Source organism: Aethalodelphis obliquidens, unplaced genomic scaffold (assembly GCF_003676395.1).
Source record: "Aethalodelphis obliquidens isolate GAN/ISIS:26980383/991018 unplaced genomic scaffold, ASM367639v1 scaffold15, whole genome shotgun sequence".
Lineage (NCBI taxonomy): Eukaryota > Metazoa > Chordata > Mammalia > Artiodactyla > Delphinidae > Aethalodelphis > Aethalodelphis obliquidens.
Window position 1 is genome coordinate 15,169,535 of NW_020837959.1, and position 25,361 is coordinate 15,194,895.

Below are 25,361 nucleotides of genomic sequence, written 5' to 3' on the forward strand. Positions count from 1 at the left end.
TTTTTCATTAGACCATTAACAAGGTCAAAATAATGTCTATTTATGTAAAATGTTAAACCTAAGCGAGATGAACTCTACATCCACCCCCCCCCCCATGACCCCCAACGCTGGAGATTGTATATTTACTGAACAAAATTTAAGGGAACAAAGGCAAATATACTTTGGCCCTTTTATCACTCATCACTGTTCCCAATTCAACTAATAAATAGAAATTTGTATTCTTAATCCTAATTAAAAAGTCCTTTCCCCAAAGTAAGAGGCACGACTGAGGTCACAACCTTGGGGTCCAGATATGACCATGTCTCTTTTGTTTCAGGTGAAATGACATCTGACCCACTAGCAAGAAATGTGGGATTCCCATCTCTGGGCTTCCCCCTTCTTGAATGACTCAGCAGTGCTGGGGCTTATGCAGTCTTCAGTCTGACTTAATTATTCTTGTGGTAACTTCTCATGATTCCCCTGGTATGCATTTTGAAAACTGTAAACAGTCCCCTCCTAGCTAAAGGATCCGTGCACTGTTGTCCACTGCTGTCCCTTTCCCTTTAAGACGGGGCCCCCTCAGGCTGCTGAGGTGAGCGCAGCTCTTCTGGTGCCATCTCCCAGGGTACCGGTTGCCCCAGGAACATGGGGTTTGGCATCCGACCAGTCTTGTTTCTGAACTCACTGTCCCCTTTCTTTGCAGAGGGAAGGGAATATCTCCCCTCCAAACCTGGCAGCTTTTCCTTTGCAAACCTTGGAACTCTGCAATATGACTCTAGAGGTCAGGAAGATGGGAGGGTTAAACTGCAGGAGGGCGGTAAAGAAAGAGCATGGGGAGATCCGCAGTTGTGGGCCGGGAGACAGGAGACTGAGATCTAGCCCCAAGTTTTCCATTTACTGGCAGAGGGATTTTGGGTAACCAACCTGACCTCTCCGAGGTTCCTTTTGCCATTTTATAAAGTTGGTGGGGGGCGAGGGGGTGTGGATTAAAGGATCTTTAAGACTCTGCTAAACTAAAGAGGAGAAATTATAGGATATAACAGAAGGAACACTGAACTGAGAAACAGAAAGCTGGCTCTAAATTCTCTTTCTAACATTTGCTGGTTCTAGATGTTGGACAAACTATACATGTTCTCTGACCCTCAAGTTTCTTTCACAGAAGGATGATACTGCCTCCTTCATAGGTTGGTTGCAAGGACTGTTAGGTAACACAGGTGAAGACACTAAAAGTGGTGCTCGCACATAGATATTCAGCAATCATGCATAGAATCTCAACTAATGAATCTGAAGTTCATGCTTTGTGATTATAAAAAGGACTGGAGGACCGTTTCATTGCCGTGGGATTTTTGCCTTACTTATCTTCAGAAACTTTGGCTGACAAAGGCAAATAAAATGTAAAACGGAGGAAAATTAAAAAGATCAAAAGGATAAAATGAAGCAAAAGGAGAGAGGAACTGATAACATCTTTCTGGACATAATTTAATTACAGCGTGGGATACCAAATTTAGCGCGGACTTTGTTAGCTAAGTAAAATCTAGGAATACATTGGCTTTTATAATTAGCAGTCGAACCTTCAAGGAAACATGCACACTCACGTGTAGTGTTTGGTTTGTAACATATATTGATTATGCCAGTCCTTACATCATTACAGAGGGAGCACAGATAACCTTGGGCAGTGTCTTCATCTATGGTTTGGTAATTTATTGTGAACTAAAAAACTCAAAGATGGAGTGAAGATTTTTGTTCCTTTGTTTTCTTTTGTTTTGGGGTTCAGAGAGTGGGAAAATAAGATTGGTTTCAAAATAGAATGATAATAAACTGGCATTGGTGTCAGGAATTTGGATAAAAGAATGGACATGGATTGTGTAATGTCAGTGATTTCTGCCAGAGTCAGATACACTTATATTTTCATTTAAAAGTGTCAGTGCACAATATAAAAATGACCAGTACAAGGTATGCTGTAGTTTCATTGTTTACAACATTAAATAGTAAATTGAAAAACACCATGACAAGCTGGGAGAGCGATCATGGAAGAAAGGGAAAAGGTTTCTATTTTATACGTGTAACTGCACTTTTCTCCTGCACAAGGCACCCGACATTTTCATTTTGTGATGGGTCTGGTAGATTATGTAGCTCTTTCTGCTGGAGGTACTGACTGAGGTGAAAGAGGGATTCCCTCTACCCTATAAATGCATATGGGCATCAGTGGAGTCCCCAGCCCAGCAAAAGTCTGGAAGAAGCCTTCCAAACATTCCTTACGATAGCTCATCTTAGCCTCTCTTATACTTGGGAGCAGAGTCAGAGGCAGGCCACCATATTGATTTTCTCTGCTCTCTGGTTGTGGGAGGGGCCAAAGCTGGCCAGGGCTCTTCTGGGCTCAAGTAGCTACATCTGTTGACATCAGAATAACACACACATGGAGGGGAAGGTTGGGAAACATGGCCTTAATGAGATCCAGCTGTGGCTGAAATCAAACGACTTCGGCCTCTCACTGTTGTGGCCCCTCCCGTTGCGAAGCACAGGCTCCGGACGCGCAGGCTCCGGACGCGCAGGCTCAGCGGCCATGACTCACGGGCCCAGCCGCTCCGCGGCATGTGGGATCTTTCCGGACCGGGGCACGAACCCACGTCCCCTGCATCGGCAGGCGGACTCTCAACCACTGCGCCACCAGGGAAGCCCCAAAAGACTTTAAAAATCTGTACTCAAGATGCTGAAAGTAGAGACCAAAAACAACACCTCCTTGAAAATGGATTTGATTTACCCTCAAGACCACTGCAAATATTACCAGTTTGGTTAGAGCCAGCTGAGTCGGGAAGAACATAAAGGTAAACAATTTTGATTATACAGTTGATTCTCGTTATTCACGGTAGTTATGTCCCATAAAGTCACAGCAAACCCTGAATTAGCGAATAGTGAATCATTGCTTCTGGGGGAAATACCGGGTTAGGTTCCTATGACCCTCTGACATTTTCATCAACCCATCTACACAGAACTTTGTTTTATGTATGTTTTTGTTTAAAGGCTTCTTATTTAATGTAAATTGTCAATTCATTAACATTGAACTCACGGCCCAGAACATTACATGCCTGAACGAAGCTTACCTAACACATGCATTTTGTCTGTAAGACACATCACAGACTCCTTGAGTTTAGGAATGCTAGACAGTGGGGGCCATTAAACAGCAAAATCACCAACGAAAAGCACAAAAATGCGAACAGCATGGCACTAACGAGACTGCAGCAAGGACGGTCATTTGTAGTCGGAGAGCTGAAATGAGAGAGCAGAGCCTCATCCTGTTCGACCTCAGCTGGGATGTGTGCATCAAGGGACTCACAGTGTTCACTTCTCTGTGCATATGCATGTCTGTGGACAACTGTAGAAATGCCTGAGTATTGATTTGGGGCTTTCAAATAAATTTTAGCAAGTAGACAAATTTGCAAATATGGAATCTTTGAATCATGAGGATTGATCGTGCTGAGGAGGGAGTACAAAAACACCAGTTAGGTACTTAACTCTAGTATTTAATGTAAAGTTTCAAACCAAAAGATTTTGGTCTCTTCCGGGAATAAAACATCAAATGAAAGTGAAAAGAAAAACAATACGAAGTGTGTTGGTGGCATGGTGGACTTATTCCATCCAATTCTTATGAGAATGAAAATCACAGTTATAATGGCAGAGCAGATAGAGGGTTTTTGGTTTGTGTTGCTATTGTAGCTATTGTTAACAAGTCATTCCGTAAAATTAGGTCACCTGAGGCATGAGTAAATTTTTCACGGAGGTGAGAAGTGTAAAAGACTGTTCCAGAGTGAATTACTAGTGTTAATCTCAGAGTTGAATAAACATAGCAGGAACAACTACTGGGTCATGGCCTGAAGAGATAGCAAGGTTGCGTTGCAGCGCTTCTCTGGGGAGCTCCAGATTTGCTGGTAAGGAGTGTGTGTAAGGGGTTCTGAGTCCTAGTTTCAAAATAGGGACTAGAAAGTAGGTTTAAGGATTTGGGTGCTCACCTTTTTGAAGATTTTAAAGAGGGGCGTTGCAAACTGGTTTTGAAACCGCACAACTCAGATTGGGAATTGAATCCACGGTCCTTTAACTGAGTTCACACACCTGGTCTCAGGACTTAATGAAGCTCAGGTTCTTTATGTCTCATCAAAGAAAGATTTCAGTGAGAGATATAGTGATAGGTTAGAAGTGGATTTATTTAGAGAGACGCAGATCCCGTAGACAGAATGCAGTCGTCTCAAAAGGTGAGAACAGCCTTGGGAAAAAAACACACTCCACAGACAGAGCGTGGGCCATCTCAGAAGGTAAGAGGCCCCGAAATATGGGGTGGTTAGTTTTTATGGGCTGGGTAATTTCATAGGCTAATGAGGGAAGGATTATTCTGACTATTTCAGGGAATGGGTGGAGATTTCCAGGAATTGGGAAGAAAAGATTTCTTCATAATAGCAATAAGGCACATTCAGAGGGAAATTAGATGCCTAAGGATCTAGAGGTACTTAACACTTTTCCTTTTTTTATGCTTTACAACTGTGATTAACTCAGCACAGACCACCCTCCACCATTTCTTATTGCTTAATTAAGAAACATCTTAGAATTTTCTCCCTATTAGTTTCAGGCAGATTAGAAGGAAAAAAAATATTTTAACAGATGCTAAAGTGTCTTTCCAACGATTTGAAGATTAGGAGAATGCCTTTTATAGAGCTTCCAAAGTGTTCCCTGGCTGCTGCTTCCAGAGTCGAAAAGAATTTAGTGGCTGAGTACTTAATGGAAAGCCAAGAACACTCTGACAAAGAACTCCTGGGCAACTATTACTCTGGCTCCAAAGAGTTATTGCCAATTAAATTGTATCCTTGTCCTGTATGATCTATATCAGGCAGTAGGTGTAACAACACGACTGAAATATTCTTGTCTTACACTGTTAATAAAAGCACACGTCCACTAATATATGTGTACCGGCAGGAAATATGAAATGGTGCGCTCCAGTTGGAAAGCTGAATAGTGTATTGGCAACTTGGTAGGCAAAAGACAGGGTAAATACACTTCGAGTTTGGGAACAGGGTAATTACTGTTACCATCTGGTAACACATTCTTTATCTGAACTCAAACCTCTTATGTATTTTAAACACTCATGAGGCATCTTGCTAGGCAACCAAATAGAGGATTACTTTTTAAGTGTTACCTTGAAACCTTTTCAAGATTGCTTTTGTCTGAAAACACAGTGTCACATCTGGCACGATTGCCATCACCATATAGCAGAGTTTTTTTTAATAGTATTTATTAAGCACTTTCCAAAGATGCATAATCACCAGCATGAGTTGAGGTTCACAGAGAGTCATTAGTCAGCTCCAGCTTCAATATTTGTGGAAAAGTCAGACTCAGCAAGAAACACATAATGAATGGAAAGCAAATACCAAACACAACATCCCTGCAGCCTACTCGTTCCCCTGATGGATGGGAACACTGTATTTCACAGTGGAGCTGCCTGGCGACTTCTGAGCACTGTCTCTCAAATACTTGGCATGAAATATCATGAGCTAAATAAGCACGAGGAACACAGCAGCTAACGGGAGCCTTATGGGGAGAAATGGCATTTACTGTAATGACCGCAGCTTAGGAAATTGCCACATTCCACACTGGGTTAATAAAGGCTTAGGGCGAAGCGGAGAGTGACTGGGAGCGTGGAAGAAATGTCAAGCACCTTCTTCTAGCTGTCAGTGGACATCAGAACTCTCCTCTCCCCTCTTCTCCTGATTCTCTCCCCATGGCCAGAACAGGGCTGGGGTAGAAAAGAACTGTGATTAGGCTAATTCAGCCGCTGGGATGGGATTTTCTGCACTCTGGAGGATGGGATGCTGCACACAGAGTAATAAATAGGAAAGTATGATGAGAAAGCTGTAATTCAGTCAAGAGGTTAGATGGTCTCTTAAGTAGCACAAAGCCACCGCGGCTTATCTCGATGTCATCAAGACCCCATAAGCTTGAACAGGAACTTTGCTGGTCAATATTTTGCCTCATTTGTTTCTTTGGAGTATGTGGAGTTGGGAAGAAAAAAAACATCCAGGTCTCCTTTTGATCAATTATTCTAGCCCGTATATATTTATGTGCCTATACCTATGGCTTAATGTATATCCTTCCAGAACTATGCATTCTCCCCATACCCCAGGGTATGTACAGGAAACACAATCTGAAAAATCCTGACAGAGTAAAAGCATATATGGAAATGAGATGATCACTGACTGTTTTTCATGTACTTTGCCTGCAGTGGAGTCCCCACTAGATCATTTCCACAGGTAGACTCTCTCCTTCCTTCATGCTACACAGCAGGCAGAACTTGACCTCTGTTCTGTCGGAGCTGTGTACCTCTTCAAGTCACCACACTGTGTTTCCAGCTCTGGGGATTTCAGCATTTTTCTTTTTCTCCACCCTTTACTGAGATATAATTGACATATAACATTGTGTAAGTTTAGGTGTACAAGGTGTTGATGTGATACACTTAATATATTGCAAAGTGATTACCACCATAGCCTTAGTTAACGCCTCCATTGTCACATAATAACCAATTTTTTGTATGTTGAGAATATTTAAGATCTACTCTCTTTGCAACTTTCTAGTATAAATACATTATTTTTTAAATATTTATTTAAAAAAATTTTAAATTTATTTTTAATTTTTAAAAATATCTTTATTAAATACATTATTATAAACTATAATCACCATGCTGTACACTAGATGCCCAGAAATTATTCATCTTATAACTGAAGTCTGACCAACATCTCCCCATTTGCCGTGTCCCTAGGCCCCGCTAACCACCATTCTACTCTCTGAGTTCAGCTTTTTTAGATTCCACATATGTGATCTCATACGTTGTTTGTCTTTTTCCATCTGACATTTCACTTAGCATAATGACCTCAGAGTCCATTCATGTTATTGCAAATGGCAGGATTTCCTTCTTTCTCAAGGATGAATAACATTTCATTGTGTATATATACCACATTTTCTTTATCTACTCATCCACTGATGGACACTTACGTTATTTCCAAATATTGGCTATTGTGAATAATGATTTCAGCATTTTTCTATATCTTCTAAATTCTAGCTATGTGTGACATTGGGAGAGTCATTTAGCTTGTCAGTGCCTCAGTTTCCTCATCTGTCTAATTAGGACAATAAGAGTACTATTTTAAAAAAATATTTTATTTTTAGAGTAAGATGAATTACTGTATGGGAAGGGCTTAGAGGAAATTTAGGCATTGTCTTTATTGGTGTTTCTGCTGTTGTTCTTTTTTAGTAGATGTGGTTGGTTGGTCCTTGAGGAGAGGGAATATGTATTGATCAATTATATATCTTCCCAAACATATATTATAGTACAAATATATGAATTGAATTTAGGTCACTGGCTAGATCTTGCAAGTCTTATATAATATTATTTGTATCATATTTTTAATTCTACTAGGAGCCTTCATATTTATTCTATAGACAATGCAAATCTACACATTTATGTCCAACTGATCCTTAAAGCCTGAATTAGCTTTTGAAGTGCTGACTGATTTAATCAAAAGTAAGTTCCTTTCTGCCAGGGACCTTCAATCCAAGGGGTATCTTTTTATATGTTGGGTGTCAGCAGGTGGCACCTTTTATACCACACTTTGTTCTCTTTGGAACACATCCTCCCAGATGTTAAGGGAACAGTGCACAGTTTTATAAATCCAAGGTAGGAATCAATTGGAGAGTGCTGCAAGTAGTTAGAAATAATAATTGAATGAGCAAAATTTGTGAGTTAGGGTGAATTCCTCATTAACTCTGATAACTTCATACCCGTTGCTTCCTTGCATTCTGATATGCTCATCTGAGCGGGAGAGAAAGGTGGGGGGTACGTTTCATGCATAGGAAGTTATTGGTGCCACTTGATGTGAACATCATGTGTCATGTGTGCTGGGGCAGGAGGTAGATTGAGAGCTATAGGTTGAGAGTTATTCATCAAAATATTGGTCGTGCATGTGACTCAAGAAACAGAAGGAAATGATTGTACTTGTTTTGGGACTGCTAAGATCGCAAATGGAGAAAGCATGCTTCCAACTGCCTCCTTCCAGCAGCAGCAAATGGAACCAGAATACAACTTCTGGGGCTGCACCAACTGTCAGAGGTTTCGTTCACTGACATACCCAGCAAAATGACTGAAAAGCAGGAGGGGTCATTCACCTGGGATCAAGTGCCAAGTATGGCCCATTTTGAGATGTTTAGAGGTGGGCATTTGTGAGCTGGGATTATACAGTGTACTTGATGATGTCAGAGTTATTTTTGGATTCTTGATTCTAATTCCAGATGTTTTTCAATGGAAGTAGGCAGGGTGAATTTACATAGGAAGCTTAGCTGTCAGTAATATTACCCGGTACGTCTTCAGCTGGGTGGCTATTCTGGAAAACTCTAAGGTGTCATGCACACTTGAGTGCAAATTGATCTTGTGAATAGCCATTATTCATACCGAGGGTGACCATGTAATTTATCATTCAAACAAGGGATACTCTCCAGAGAGTGAAAGGGTGCTATTAATAATTATATTGGGACAACAGATGTAACTGGGACTGTCTCAGACAATTTGGGACATAGAGACTTCTTATTTATACCTTGTGAGTGGAGAAGAGTATTTAATCATTCAATGTACCACAGTTCCTCTGAGGTTTCTTGTGTTGTCTTTTTTTGTTTTTGGCGGTACGCGGGCCTCTCACTGTTGTGGCCCCTCCCGTTGCGGAGCACAGGCTCTGGATGCACAGGCTCAGCGGCCATGGCTCAAGGGCCCAGCTGCTCCGCGGCATGTGGGATCTTCCCGGACCGGGGGACGAACCCGTGTCCCCTGCATCGGCAGGCGGACTCTCAACCACTGCGCCACCAGGGAAGCCCTTGTGTTGTCTTTTTTAAACCAGTTTTCTTTCCACAGCACCCCTTTGCCTTTCTCTTAACTCCATAGTGCATGGTGAAAGCCTGTATTTATTGCAGCAATTATACAGTCAGCTGTTCATGAGTTTGCTCTCTATTCCCACACTTACATTAGACCCTGGACTTCTTGGAAACAGGGCACATGCATTCTTATCTATCTGTCTATCTGTCTATCTATCTATCATCTACCTATCTATCTATCATCTATCTAACTATCTAATCATCTATCTATTTATTTATTTATTTATATTGTGGTGAAACCCACATAACATAAAATTTACCATCTTAATAATTTCTAAGTGTATAGTACAGTCTATGTGTCTCCTTGTGCAATAGATCTCTAGAAATTTTTCATCTTGTAAAACTTAACTCATTGACCAGCAACTCCCCTTCCCCTTGGCATCTCCACCCCCACCACCCCTTAGCAACCACCATTCGTAAGGTCCTCCCATTTCATCCATCTGTAGCATATGAAAGGATTTCCTTCTTTCTTAAGGCTGACTAGTATTCCATCGCATGCATCCACCACGTTTTCTTCATCCATTCATGCACTGATGGACGTGTAGGTTGTGTCTGCCTCTTGGCTATTGTGAATAGTACTGCAGTGAACATGCGAGTGCTAATCTCCCTTCACGATCCTGTTTTCAATTTCCGTGGGTATATACCTGAAAGGGTGGTATTGCTGAATATGTTTAGTTTTTTTTTTTTCCTATGTTTAGTTTCTAAAGGAAGCTTCATACCGTTTTCCACAGTGGTTGCACCATTTTATATTCCCAGCAATAGTGCACAAGGGTTCCAATTTCTCTGCATCCTCACCAGCACGTGTGACTTTCTATTTATTTATTTATTTGATGGTGGCCATCCTACCTGGCGTACGGTGTTAGCTCACTGTCATTTGATTTGCATTTCCCTGATGATTAGCGACGTTGAGCACCTTTTCATATGCTTGTTGGCATTTCTCTGTGATTTCTTTTTAAGTTTTTCATTAACTGCCATTATTATACTGTCTGTAGGGAGTCTTCCCCTTGAGAGGAGACTTTCACAGTGAAGGTTCAGAATTGATCAAAATAACATAGACAACATCACGTGTTTCATTGTGTGTGTGTGTGTGTTTTGTTTTGTTTTGGGCCACACCTCGTGGCATGCGGAACTCCCCTGACCAGGGATTGAACCCACACCCCTTGCAGGGGAAGCGCGTAGTCTTAACCGCTGGACCACCAGGGAAATCCTCGTGTGTTTCAAATGGCACTGGATTTCTATTCTGTTCTCTTGCTTCATTTTACCTCCTTCGTGCCATCCTACGTCACTCTCCCTGCTCGTGAGGCCCCATGAGGGGAAAGGTCATAGGATTTCTCCAGTGGAAGAAAGATTGTGGATGTAGGGGAAGTCTTTTTTATTTCTTTCCTGGAGAAATTCATTTTGCCTTCACGTTTCTCATGGCTCATGCTGTATGTCTACTAATACGCTGCTCAATTTAACTTTTCTCTTTTCAATTAAACATAAAAGGCCCTCAAGCTTAAAAACAAACACGTGCACAGAATCTGGGCTTATCTTTGGCTGTAGGAATATAGCCTTAACATGCTAATTCATATGCAACGGTCCAAACAAACAAGTAGTGAAATCATTATGGTGTTATCAACAAGCTTTTTGATAAAGCCGTTTGGGTGAAATTTCTTTGGCTTGATATAATTTGGGGACATCTAATTTTTCACACACAAGAATTCAGTATAGGCTGATTCACAGTATGTGATTCAGGACCAGAGATGAATTAGAAGACTCTTTGGGGTATCGTTCCACTAAGACTCAGCTTGGAGGATTTGTTACTGGGTTTCTGTGGCAGAGCTACTGGGGGCTGGTTCTATAAATTAGTGAGAGGTCGATAGGAGCCAGAATGATTCACATTAAAGTCCTTAAGATTTGGGTAGATTAGGGGTGAGGGAGAGAAAAAGAAGCAGAAAGGGAGAGAATGAACAGACTGAGAAGACCGTGGCTCCACCAGGAAGTGTCTCTGATCTGGAAAATAAGGATGACAATTCCTGCCTACTTCATGGAGGTGTGGTGAAGATTATCAAAGAAGATGAATTCGAAAGCTCCCTTGGGTGAAATGCTTTATGTAAATACAAGGCATTTGATATCATGAAAGAGTAGGAAATAGAGTTTTGCGAACCAACCTTCCTCTAACTTGATATTCACCTACCTTTATGAAATGTCCAAAGAGTACCTTTTAAAGTGAGATAAAACCTGTAATCAGTAACCTCAATTCTCTCAGGTAAGGAGGGCAACGACATGAGGTGGAATCCAACAATAAAAGGAGCTCTAACTCCATGAAGAAGAAAGACACATGGTACTCCACGATCTGGTCCTTATTTTAACTGAGAAAGCCGTCGCAAGGACTTCGATTCAGCTGGGTCTCAATGTCATACTTTCAAGATGCAGTCAAGTTAGTCAACAAAGCAGCCAGATCAGTTGTCTGTTTGCATTGACTAACAGCTGCATAGTTTTTTTAATTTTTTAAATTTTTATTTTGATTCTTTACTCTTTTTAAAAATTAATTAATTAATTTTTGGCTGCTTTGGGTCTTCGTTGCTGCGAGTGGGCTTTCTCTAGTTGCAGAGAGCGGGGGCTATTCTTCGTTGTGGCGCGCGGGCTTCTCATTGTGGTGGCTTCTCTTGTTGCGGAGCACCGGTTCTAGACGTGCGGGCTTCAGTAGTTGTGGCACGTGGGCTCTAGAGCGCAGGCTCAGTAGTTGTGGCGCACGGGCTTAGTTGCTCCGCGGCATGTGGGATCTTCCCGGAACAGGGCTCAAACCCGTGTCCTCTGCAATGGCAGGTAGATTCTTAACCACTGCGCCACCAGGGAAGCCCTTCGTTGGATAGTTTTGATTTATATTTTAGGTCCACTTGACTGTCTGAACGGACAATAAATTATAGACAAGGTTAATGTATAGGAAGAACCCCTGAGAGTCGGGCTAAGCCTGACTGATTTGCTTTCTGTGAATATGATGTTTAAGCCAACTTGACAAACAAGAGGAAAGCAGATTTGGTACGTATGTTTCTGTCCTAGGCATCAAACTTTGGTTCACAATGGCTTTAAGTTCAATGCTATGCAAAAATCCCAGAATCAGTCGTATGTCTGCTTAGGATTTTAATTTTGAAAAAAACTGAAAACAGAGAGCAACTAAATGGCACTACATCTTGGACTAAAGTTTTAATATATATCCTCTGTGCAAGTAAACATCTGTGAACGCCTGTTCATATACTTGTTGCCAATTCTCAGAACACCCTCGGAAAATTCAATTGTGTGTGGAATAAAAAACCAAAACTATCCTTATATACTGCCGCTTTTCTGCCTACTTGTTACAGATCTCAGTTCCTATCATGGCCTCGCCTGTGTGGCTCAGCAAGTTCATTAATCTCACTGTGTTTGATTTTATTCAGTATAAAACGAGCATTATTATTCCTACATCATAGAGATCCTATAAAGATTAAGTATATACATAAAGACCTTAGCATACTTCTTTGCTAAAATGTGCTTTAAAATACTAATAAGCGCCCCCAGCAGGGCTGCTGTGTAGGGATGGGTCCTTCTAGGGCTCTGGCTTCACCACGTGGTAAAAGACCAGGGTTTTTAAGCATGCCTTCCCCTGTTTAACTTTCCATCCATCTCCCACTATCCAACATCTCACTTACTAGTCCTCATTTCCATACATCCTTACATTGGCTTTTACTCTGCCTGGAAATCTCTGTCCCCATGTCTGCACGTGGCATCTTCTTCCCATGATTAGGTCACAGCCTGAGTATCACCCAGGCAGCCTCTTCTGGACCACTGGTCTCAAGGGGCATCTCCTCCTTAGTCACTACCCCATTTTGACTCAGTTCTTCATGGCGTCTTGCTCTGGTACCCAGAACTGTGTCTGGCACGTGATATAGAGCTCATCACATTCTTTTTTAAAAGAATAGATGACCGTTACTGCCTAAGCCAATTTTTTCTTTTATTGAAGAACTCTACAGACATTAGTTCCTATGGAAGGGCAGATGGCTTTATTCAAGGTAAATACTCTTCTGCTTCCCTTGAATCCAGTTTGTGTGTCTTCTTTCTGCTTCTCTCCAAACTTGAACACTCACTGGGTAAAATTTCTGTTTTCTTGCTCTGCTTTCTATTTCAACATGTGCAAGAACATGAGCTCCTTAAGTGAGCTACAAAGGCAGGCAGCTAATTCCTCCTGGCTTCACTGTGTGCTCCATTCATGAGCCGACCAAATATGTTTGGCCACAAGTTTATATCAGCAAATGAATGTGTCTGTGGAATGGAGATGTATTGGCACTAAATTGGGAATGTCTGTTTGAACAGACAGAATTGTGGCTACATCTTTCTAGCTATTTCATAAGTTAGTATTTGAAAAATCAATGTCATTTTTCATATTTGTGTGTATATTTTGACTGTAGTCTGTTTATCCAAAGAGCAAATTAAAATTAATATTGTTGATAAGAGTGGCGGTGGTTTTATTATTTTTTTCTCAAAACCCATTTGGAAGTTTTTCTTTTCGATGAAATTGGTTCCAGTTTATTTCCAAATAGCATTTGTTAGATTCTGCTTTTTACGTGGAATTATCCTAAAGTTCTTTAACTGTTTTGTAGAAATCACTTTGCTTAATAGAAATCAACATAGTAGTAGTGTGAGCTAAATTATAATGTTGCTTACAGTTAAATGTTATATTTGTGATAACTCTATTTACATAGGTTCCTTTATTTAAAAGAGCATTTTTGAAATGATGTAATAATCATGGTTAACTGTAGTAAAGAATGAATACTTTCGGGCTTCCCTGGTGGTGCAGTGGTTGAGAGTCCGCCTGCCGATGCAGGGGACACGGGTTCGTGCCCCGGTCCGGGAAGATCCCACATGCCGTGGAGCGGTTGGGCCTGTGAGCCATAGCCGCTAAGCCTGCGCGTCCGGAGCCTGTGCTCCGCAACGGGAGAGGCCACAGCAGTGAGAGGCCTGCGTACCGCAAAAAAAAAAAAAAAAAAAAAAAAAGAATGAATACTTCCCAGCTAGTGATTTTGACAACCCCAGACTGGCACCTAGACAAGGTTTAGCATTGAGCAGGTGTTTAATAAATATCTGCTAAGTGAATCTTTAGCAAGCTATACAGTATTTAGCATGGCTGAGAGCATGGAAATTTCAGAAATAAAAAAGCAGTGCAATTTGCTAAATTTGGAAATTGTTAGTCCTTTTACACATTATCTTAGTTTTTGACCTCATTTATAAAGTACTGACATCAGTCAAGCTACTAATTTATTTTAGAGAAGAAACCAACACAAAAGAAGAGAGGTATAGTATCTTCCATACATGTTTGGAAAGCTCTAAATGTTCTAAAGTTCTAAAAGTTCTTGATTTCAAAGGCCAAGTGTACTTAGGTGAGTGGTGCTGATTTAAATCTATGGTTCTTTTTCTTCTCTTTTTTTAAAAAAATATTGCAGCTTCTAAAAAGTTCTCAAACAAAAAAAATTCAAAAGCTCTGAAATTTAGACTATGACAATAATTAAGAAAATGCAGAAAGGGCACTGGTAGATTTTTAAAAACTATTTTAATACAAGATTAATAGCAATTTTCTATCCAAATCAGAAATGAAAAAAATCTTAACCCAAATAATATTCATTTGACAGTCACATAAAATTTTAGGTTTGATCGGTGCACACATTTGTCCTGCATATATGTTATGCATATGCACACAGAGACCTCACTACTACCGCCATCTTGAGGTGTCTTTTCACAGAAGTACCTCATTACAAGGCAATGTCAAAGATTCCAGTACTTTTCAACTTTCACGGAGGCTCAAACAGCCCCATGCTAGGCTGGGTCCTGTGCCTTAGCAAACTGTGTTATAGCAAGGCTCCAGAATGCATACAGATCAATACTCTCTTTGTAGAACTTGGCCTAAAACTAAACACTGGCTAATGTCTCCACCGAGGAGGAACACATTGCAAATTTGTAAGTTATGGTCTCCTTACTCTTCTGTTGGCAAAGCTAAAGTGCCCCTCCCCTCCCTTTTTTTTTTAAAGTTAGAAGTCAGATTTGTTAGTGACTGTAAGTAAATGAAAATGAGTTTGAATTTCTGCAAGTGTTGGATAAGTCAAAACTTGCATTTGCTAACCCTTCCACCTTTAATCAAACCACCTGATAATTAGCCTTGCGAAGAGAAGTAGTAAAAGAATCACAACTCAGGAGTTGCTCAGGTTTTATTCCTCCTTGGGGACTTTAGTTGGTGTTCAGTGTGTAGCCAGAACATATATGTAATGGCTAAAGAATTAAAGTAGGCTAATGTCTGCAGCAGGGAATATAAATTAAATATCAGGCTTCTGCGTCCAATAATCTTTTCAGTGTGTCTGATTTATAGAACGCTACTTTTATAATTCCTACTGCTTATCAATGAATGGTCGTGTTTTTCAGTGTAGACAAAGTAGTGTTATCTATCCCTTACCACTAAAGCAGGGAACACAACATATCGATCTGGGTAAGTCACTGTAAGGGAGTCAGATTGCTAGTGCTAATGTTCTATGATGGCTCTAATCAAAGTCCCGACTTGACCTTCATTCAAACGAGAGAAGGCTGTCGTGGCTGTCGCTCGATACAGAACCATAAGTGGAGCTCAAACTCGTGAATTTGCAATCTATTCTTCTCTGCTAAAGACTTTAGCCTCTGTTTAGCTTTCGTTATAACGTATACAAAGTATAATATACACCAATTACAGACGTGTATTTCTGTTAGAAAAATACATATTATAACTAAAGAACATGTAAATAGAGGCACTTCAATAAGCTAAGTGTTTGCAGTTATAAGCACCACCCAACAATTCCTAGCATCCAATTTCAGTGAGCCCATCCCTCTCTGCTCATAACAGAGGTTGTGATGTGATTACAGAAATTTAGGGGACATCAAAGCAAACGAGGACAGGTCAGGAAAAATAATGGAGCACCACTGCATCCCCTATCACTATGCTAAAACGAGAGAAATTAACTTGGTGAGGGGAGGGGGAGATTCCAAAATACTTACTGAAATGGGTTAACTAGATTAAACTAATTCCCTTAGGGCACAAAAAATTCCTATGTGAAATTAGTCTGAAAATCATATGACATAGTAGGATGATGATAAAAACCAGGAAGTACAATTTCAATAATATTTTGACCACATCCATGCAGGTGACTAATACTGTGGCATCATTAACTGACCGTGGTTTCAGTTCTCTGCCTGGCTCATATAGATCACTATAGCTCACCAATATGAATAGTATTGATAACGAAGGTGTTGAAACAAATGAAACAGGCATTTATATATTGTCTGTGTGGTTAGTGTTTATAGAACACGGGTTCACATTCATTAATATAATGTGTATTCACATACATGCACAAAACCCTTTGGGGGTGAAAGTACAGGGAAAACAAGGCATTCTGATCTATTTCACAGAAAACAATGCAGATATATTTTTAAAAGGAAAGACTTGGAGCTTAAAGCTATGAAAACAAGTTATGACTCAAATATTTTGGAAAATCAAGATTGATTTAATTTGTATTGCACCTTAATTACTGGAGAAAGACAATACTGATTTCTGAACATACAACACAATGAGCAACATAAATGACTGGTCCTTCATAGAGATGTTTTATGTGTCATTGGTGATAGGAAGCCAAAGTCTGGCGGTGAAATGAATGGTTTACTAGAAGTATGTAATGCTGAATTAGACTGTATCAATTTCATAAAGATTTAAGTGAAAAGATGCCACAAAATCTCTCAGAATCCTACCTTCCGTATTTCGTTAGGCAAACAATAGCAATAGATGCTTCTAAATACTTTGTGTTGCAAAAGTGCTCAAGTACACTTAATACTATTGTGCCGCGTGTGTTCTACCTAAATGTGACGCCTAAGTCAATAACTAATCATAATTTTGATGAGTACGGAGATCGAAAAATACCATTGATGTGTCATGACTGCCAATGGGTTAATTAACATGTGACTGGCATACTGTGGTGTCTTGAAACATTACTTTTCCCAACCCCAGATACATCATAAAAACCAAAAAACACATGGATAGCCAATGGTATTCATAAAGCCCCAGGTTAGTTTGTTCTGCTTCTCTCTGTCGGGAGGAGCGTAACGCCTGGCTTTGGCACACCTGGCGGGTCAGTTAGGCTCCGAATCAGCCTCTGGAATTAGAATATTTCTCCAAGTGCCAAGCAGGAATCCTAGGCTGAAGGCGTTGTACCGAAAGCAATGGTTTTGTGTGAATCACATTCCTTGCGCATACGGTTTCCATGACCAGTGAAGTTCTGCACACCCACGGCTCTGCCCATGCGTTCGATACAGTCTGGAGCACCCAGGACAAAACACGCTCGTGTGAGAAGGGTGTGCCCTGGCAAACTTTTAATAAATGGACGGTTAGATACGTAAAAAGTTCTCTTTCTTGATTCTTGGTGCTCACAGATCATTGAGGAATCCCTTCTCTGAGCAGCACAAAACAAGAAGAGCTGGTTGACAAAACATTTTCGTTACAAAGGTGTGTCAACCCTGAGCTTGGAATTAAGAAGTTAAAATCTGTGATTTATATATATATATAGATATAAAAATAGATGATCATACTAAGACTAAAAAAGTGAAAGAAATCTCCATGTCAATACTATATATATATCTTTTTGTCTTGACTTTGTTGTTGTTGTTGTGAGTTATTTTGTAAGAGAATGCCCTTGTGATGCGGAAACCAACTGACACAAAGCAAATAGTTAAAAGTGAAAACTCACTTACGGATCTAATTGTTTATCGGTTCATTAAAGGAACTCTTCTTTTGGGAGGGTAATGAGCACGGGGCAGAAACATCTAATTCACGTCAAGCCTGCGGCTAAAGTTAAGCGATTGTATGGTTGAAGATTATTTTCATTTCAGACCCTTGAGGAAGATGAAGTCATGAGGGTGTCCACTAGTAACTGGGGATGAAGGGAAAAATCCGTGCCAATTGGATACAGTGGTCAGACGTTAAGAGAATTAAGGAAAATGGTACCATTACTGAAATTGAAATCGGGGTGAGCTAGAGGTGCTGAGCTGCAGCCCATTTTACTCTCCGATTAAAGATGGAATTCTAAATTTCCTATCAGTACCTCTGAATCAGCTTGGCATTGTATGGTTGGCGCGCAAGACCTCCAAGACAACAGTGTATTTTCACTACATTAAAAAAAATTTCAAACCTCCGCATAAGCATTTTGTAAACCTGATTTTGTCACAGAAAAGCTTACACTGGGAGTTGGCTGGCAATGCCGAACTTACAGCGTTACAGCTCTTTTATTTTTCTCGTTTGCTTCTTTGTTGAAAATGCAGTTGTCTTGGGGTTTGGCCTGATTTTGCAAGGAAAATTATTTTCTTCCTATCTTTTTTTTAAATGGGGAAAAAAATAAAAAACTCACAACGTGAGATTCCTTCACTTCCGCAGCATAAAAGCAAATGAAGGTAAGAAAATCTCCTGGTATGAAAGATTTGAGTAAGAATTCTGTAGAATAAACAAGTTTCCCACAGAGGATAGCTGAAGGAAAGAGGAAGCAGTCCAGTCTGGCACCCAGTACTCTTTGGGAAAACAAAAAGGGAGGCATAGTGCAGTACTGCTCTCTTCTCATAGAAAACGGTAAGCTTTTGTGGCATGGTCCATTGTCCAAGAGTGTAAGAAAAGAAGTGAGTTGGCCGTTCAGATAGCTAAAATGCAGTTTCATCTGACCAAAATCCCAGGATTATCTGCACAGTCTCTGCCACGCCAGGGCGATGCAGACGAGAGATCCTGAGAGGAGCGAGTGTCCCAGCTGGGCTGCAGAAGAGTCTACTTCTCTCCTGTCAGGATCCACTGCCGGGGCCTCTGTGGTGACAAACTCAAACTCCGTAGGACATACCTCATCCATGCACCCACTGCCACTCCCTGAGCCGCTGGATTCATCACCTGGTGCGGACAGATCGAAAAGGAGAGTTAGACCCAGTCTAGCAAAGAGTGGGGCACACGTGAGATTTGGGCACGGAGGTGGCAGGGGACATCTCCCCACCCAAGGGTCCTCCACTCCACTCCATCCCCATGGGTTTGTTTATAATGGGCAGGTTTGTGATGTGTGGGTGGACTGTATCTAAATAGACATCTGAAACACAGTGCTTCATTTTTATTTTTTTATTTTTGGCCGCACTGCGAGGCATGTGGGATCTTGGTTCCCCAACCAGGGATGGAACCCGTGCCCTGTGCAGTGGAAGTGCAGAGTCTTAACCACTGGACCGCCAGGGAAGTCCCTGAAACACAGTGTTAATAGAGACGTCTGTGTCTGTATTTCTGACCAAGCTGAACATATTTGATACGTAGCTCTTTACAGAAGAAGTTTGCCATTCCGCGCTTGAAACCAATGCCCAGGTGTCCACTTAGTATTCTGTCTTAGCCTGGCAGCGTCCCTGCCTGCCTCATATGCCTTCTGAGCCTTCTCTATTCCCACTTCTGACTGACTGCTTGGTTCCTTCATGTTTCTTAAACGCTTTGTCTCAGATCTGGGTCCAGTTAAGTCTCCATCCATTACTAGCTACGTAAAAGTACTTATCACCATTTGCAACTCTATTATTTACTTTCTTGTTCCCTCCATGAGAATGGATACTTTTTGAGGGAGAGCAGACACGTTGTGCATACTGTTCATTTCTGTATCCCCGTTGGCTTTAATGGCCCCTGGCATATAGCAGGTTTACAATAAATACTTATTGAATTATTAAATATGCCTTGGGCAGTTTCTTCAACTTCTTTCAGTTTCCCCAACTCCATAGCTACTGACAATAACACTCACCTTGTTGAGGATACGTGAAAACCCCTGATAAAATGTGTGAGGGCACCAAAGCCAGTGTGCGCAATGATGCCTGATGGAAGAAATGTGGTTCCTACGGCAAAGACGACCTAGATTTTAACCTGCTGTCTTTTATTTAAATGAATTAGGGCAAGCCAGTTAGTCTCACTGGGCTCTGCGTGCTCACCTGTAAAAATGAGAATAATCCTATCTATTTCACTGAATTGTTATAGGGTACAAGTGAGATAATGTTCCTAGCAGGGCTTAGGAAACTGTACACCTGGAAAGGACGTTTGCTACTTCCCCTCCTTGCTCAATGAGTCCATTCAATAGCCCTAAATGCCTCCCTGCTGGCCTGAAACGGTGATGTGCATGTTGAGCTGCTCCGAAAGACTGGCACCATCTTGGCCGCTAGACGCTACTTCAGCAAAGCCAGGTAATGCAGGGACCTTCCAATGTCCCCCCAATAAGCACGGCTCAACTCAGTGCAATTTATTTTTAAAATGTGACATCTAAATACCACGTAAGCTCACTTGAATACACTATACCAGGTTCTTAACATTTTCTCTAATTTATCTTTAGTGGCCTTGCAAGGGGGAAAATGCCCATTAATTAAATTCAGAGATATCACAATTGCTGAGGGAATTATATTAAACACTGGTATTATGAACAAGAAGTAATATAACCTTTACAAAGATATTACTAAGGTGATTTAGAATATTAAAAATGTGGTATGCAAATAATGACAAGAGAATCTAGTTGAGAAAAATAACGGCCCCATCTCTTTCTGAAAGGAATCACAAGTGCAGGTATTTAAGGGGCGATTTTTTTAAATGTCGAAAGCGGTAAGGGTGATGATGACTATAAGATGTGATAGTGGTTTATATGACAGACACTATCCTAATGTAGGAGGCCAAGTTCGGTGCTGGGGTTAGAGCAAAGTGATGGTCTTAAGTGTTGCTGATTTTTATTTTCTTTTTAGGGGAAATGGAGCAAGATATCTCCTCGAGGACATTCCCTAAGCTTTGCAGATTGACATGCATACAATCTCTTTAGGTCAGAGAGGAGACAGAACCAAGGCCAATATCAACTAATTCTTATGTATCTTGAATTATTTATTCCAATAGTCATTCTCTAGGTAATAAAGCATTTTATTATATTAGATAGATAAGACAGAAAAGATAAATTGAGAGGAGTGAAGCTAAGGAATGAGCAGGGGAGAAGCAGCAAAGGCTAAAACCTCGTGTAATTTACTCTTCTGAAGAGGGGAGGAGAGGTTTAGTAAAGAGAAAGAAATAATGGGAGGACTTGAGAAAGTTTAAAGCAACTCTATCAGGTTGGCAATTATCCTGCACTTAGAAAGTTAATTTTTGAGTTATTTAAAAGGGAATTAAGCATGAAAAATTTTCTGCAGGGGACAACTCAGTGGAATGATGGTTAAGACTCAGATGACTTCATGTCTTCCATCTGTAACTTGTTTCTTTCTATCTCATTAATTCAAGCACACAAGCGTCATCTTTTGCTTCAGCGACCAAATTACAGAATCACTGGCAACTCCACATCTTAAGTTCAAGAAATCTTTTCCAACCTAAGGATAAAACAGGAATAAAGACACAGACCTACTAGAGAATGGACTTGAGGATATGGGGAGGGGGAAGGGTAAGCTGTGACGAAGCGAGAGAGTGGCATGGACATATATACACTACCAAACATAAAATAGATAGCTAGTGGGAAGTGGCCGCATAGCACAGGGAGATCAGCTCGGTGCTTTGTGACCACCTAGAGGGGTGGGATAGGGAGGGTGGGAGGGAGGGAGACACAGGAGGGAAGAGATATGGGAACATGTGTGTATATATAGCTGATTCGTTTTGTTGTAGGGCGGAGGCTGGCACACCATTGTGAAGGAGTTATACTCCAATAAAGATGTTAAAAAAAATCTTTTCCCGAGAACTCTCTCTAGAAGAATATATATATATATATATATATATATATATATATATAAAATACATAAGAATATATATATTCTTCTAGAGAATATATTCTTTTATAATATATAAAACAACAACAACAAAAATCTTGCCTTTATGCATCTAGAAACCACTTAGACAAACCCAAATATAGTTAGTTTCATCTGATGTACATTCGGTAGTCTTTCAAACCACTTCTGATATTCTGTGACCTTGAATAAAATAGTCACGTGTAATATTACTTCAGCATTTTACTATTTTTCTCAAGATTTCAGATACAAATGTCAGTGGGTCGTGTATGTGCATGATTGGAGAAGGAGAAAGAACTGATGCAGTTGATTCCACGGCACATGAGATATCATCTTAGCTCCTTTACACACAGCCTCAAATGAACCTCCCAACGATCCTTATTCAGGAATGCTTCCCATCCTATAGCAGAAGAACCTGAGACTCAAGAGATAATTTGTTCAAGACCTCAGTTCTGAAGTGATACAACAGGGATTCCTTCCCAGCCTTGTCTGAGTGAGCAATCTTGAGAATATTCTTCCCTTGGTGGTTGGGAGGAAGGATGGGAGTTTGAGGCAGAGACATAAATGCTGATGGGGAAAGGAGAAAGGGAAAGCATTACTTTGCTACCTTATCATTAATGGATCAACTGGCAGACAAAACTCAGTTTTAGCTTTAGTATAGCTGAATGTCAGCCACTGAAACCATTCCTTAAGAGCAGTTATGATTTTAGTAGTATCCTAAGTTCTGCAGAGCAGAGCTCTCTACCCCAAGAACTATAAATAGCTTTGCAGATGGGGTAAGAATGACACAGAAGAGCCGAGGTGCACACTGCTCTTAAGGAAAAATCACAATAAACTTATTTACAAAACAGAAACAGACTCACAGACTTAGAGAATGAACTTATGGTTATGGGGGGTTGGGCTGGGAAGCGGTGGCGGGGGAGGGATAGTTAGGGAGTTTGGGATTGACATGTACACACTGCTATATTTAAAATGGATAACCAACAAGGACCTACTGTATAGCGCAGGAAACTCTGCCCAATACTCTAATGACCTATATGGGAAAAGAATTTGAAAAAGAATAGATACATGTATATGTATAACTGAATCACTTTGCTGTACACCTGAAACTAACAGCACTGTTAATCAACTATGCTCCAATATAAAATAAAAATTAAAAAAAATTCTTTCTTTAAACAAAAGACAAATTATGGTATAATCATCTATAATGGTTTTCACTCTGGAGGTTACAGGTGCTGGTAAAGGCTTTCTTACTCGTGTCCTGGAAGTTGACGTCATTGCCGTTATACGCGTTCTTCAGTTTGTTGGTCATCACACGGAGAGCCATGATCTGCTGCCTGATGAACGTATCGGGCCGCGTGATGTCCACGTCCACCTCGGGGTTGTTGATCTGGTTGGTCAGCCCATCGTTCATGATCTCAGGCAAGTATCTGCCGGGCAGAGAGGGAGGACAGGGGAGGGTGAAGCAGGAGCGACCTCGAAACCAGATTCTGCCACGTTGTTTCTAAAAGTGAGCCCAAACGTTGGCAAAACTCGGGCTCGGTTCCTGGAAAAAGGGCCAAACGGTGAAAACAAGGCATACATCTTCCCAGAGGGAGATGCGGCTGTCCTCTTACTCTTCTCACAAGGCTCTCGCGCCTTTGGCTTCTTTCCCGTTTCTGGTGCCCCTTACTGGAGTGTTGGGGCGCACACTGCCACAGCAGCCTCAAAGGGACTTCCTCGCTCTCATCTTTCCATTCTAGCACAACCTTCACAAGCTGTCTGGGTAACCTTCTTAAAATATTGCTTTCGGGCTTCCCTGGTGGCGCAGTGGTTGAGAGTCCGCCTGCCGATGCAGGGGACGCGGGTTCGTGCCCCGGTCCGGGAGGATCCCACATGCCGCGGAGCGGCTGGGCCCGTGAGCCATGGCCGCTGAGCCTGCGCGTCTGGAGCCTGTGCTCCACAACGGGAGAGGCCACAACAGTGAGAGGCCCGCGTACCGCAAAAAAAAAAAAAAAAAAAGAAAGAAAGAAAACTTCAGTCTCCCAGCAAGTCTAGGAGGTAGGTACTATTTCAGCCCCATTTGTATAATAGAAAACTGAGACTTAGTGAGGATAAGTAACTGTGCAAAGTCACAGAGCTAATGGACCTAACTTCAGAGCCCACGTGCCCAAACACTGCACCATATTGCCTGGTTGATCATAAGCTACAACTCACACTTTATGGCTCAGCAATCCAAGCCCATCTCCACCTCCTGTCTACTTTCTTAGGCTGCAACACTCCCTTCAAGGTACCCTCCTTGCCTTATGGAATCTTCTCCCTGGATCCATCTTATCTTTGCCGGCAAAGAACTTTCCCGTTCAAGTTTTAAATGTCTTTAAAGCCCCAGGTCAATCCTCACTTTCTCTTTGAGATGTTTTCCAGTTTTTAGGGATCTGCCCACTTTTCTGTAGAGCTTCCAAGTTCGGCAGGGCATTTTGGTCACCGCACAAAGCCATCTGCTGAGGGAGGGAGCTGGGGCTGAAATCCAGCCCGAGTGCCCGTGCAGGGCACCATCCACCAAAAGGGGTGCCTTTTCCTTTCCTTTTCTTCTCTTTTGTGGGAATCTTTTTATTTTAGAAAATTTTAGCATGCACCAAAGTAGAGACGATAGTATACTAAACCTTCATATTCCCATCTGGGCGTCCTTTTCTAATTCCTACAAAGGCACTATGTTTGTCTGTGTCCCGGTAAGAAACACATGGCACACTCAAAGGAGCAATAAAGAGAGTTTAAAGAAGAGACTGTTTACAAAGGTGTGAACAGGGTTGAAGGAAACCAACCAATGTCGCAAAGAACCCTGGGGCTGGCAACAGCAGAAGGGCCAGAGGGGATGGAGCTGTTAGCAGAATGCGTGAGATCTGAAACCATGCAATGCAGCCAGAAGACGCTGCAACTGCCAAACCAAGGCCCCTCAGGGAGGGAGCGGAGGGAATGACACCCTGACCTCTCTAGTCCCTCCTTCTGACCTCTGGCTGGTGCCTCCCATTGGCTGAACCCAACTGGAAGCCAACAGGAAAGTATACCCAGGTGATGCAGTCTGTAGAGGTTCTCCTGAAGGGCACAGACCAAGGTGGAGGGGTGGAGAGTGGATCTCAAAGCGAGTCAGAACATCCAGCCCGAGCATCTGATAGGCTGGAGCAGCCCTGCCTAACTGCTATCATTATCACTCTTTTACTGCCTCTCTTAGTGTTGCTTGAAAGCCGAAAAAACTTCCCTTCCTCTATTTTGTTCTTCCTGTTTACATTTTCTTGTACAATATACTTATGCTTAAAATTCTTCCCCTTCCCGCAGGTTATTTTCCAATTTTCTGAAACCAAAGGCTCTATCCATCAGCCTCCAAAAGAAGAAATAGAAATACACAAAGAAACTTTTATATTTAAGCCATATTTCAGGTGTTGAAATCTTATGCATGATGTATTTGTGCATGAATGGGTTTACCATTTTATGTTGTTTTGAATTTTATTTTTTTATACAGCAGGTTCTTATTAGTTATCTATTTTATACATATTAGTGTATATATGTTAATCCCAATCTCCCAATTCATCACACCACCACCGCCACCCCCCCCCCCCCCCCCCCCCCCCCCCCCCCCC

At 41.4% G+C, this 25,361-nt stretch overlaps 1 protein-coding gene and 1 long non-coding RNA gene across 2 annotated transcripts in view; one reads left to right on the top strand and one right to left on the bottom strand.

Annotated features, from left to right (window-relative positions):
• Positions 1–2,628: 2,628 nt before the first annotated feature.
• Positions 2,629–23,093, top strand: LOC113625442 (uncharacterized). Its single transcript, XR_003434678.1, has 3 exons — positions 2,629–2,804; positions 21,987–22,240; positions 22,980–23,093. It is a non-coding gene; the product is annotated as an uncharacterized LOC113625442 (long non-coding RNA).
• The window catches only part of GPC6 (glypican 6), a 1,084,450-nt gene continuing 1,073,082 nt past the window's right edge, over positions 13,994–25,361 (bottom strand). Inside the window, exons 8-9 of the mRNA XM_027116003.1 lie at positions 23,002–23,177; positions 13,994–18,883 (exon numbers count right to left, since the gene is read on the bottom strand). Of these exons, the coding sequence (XP_026971804.1) occupies positions 18,681–18,883; positions 23,002–23,177 (379 nt within the window). The 3' untranslated portion in view covers positions 13,994–18,680. The remainder of the gene's footprint in view (positions 18,884–23,001; positions 23,178–25,361) is intronic.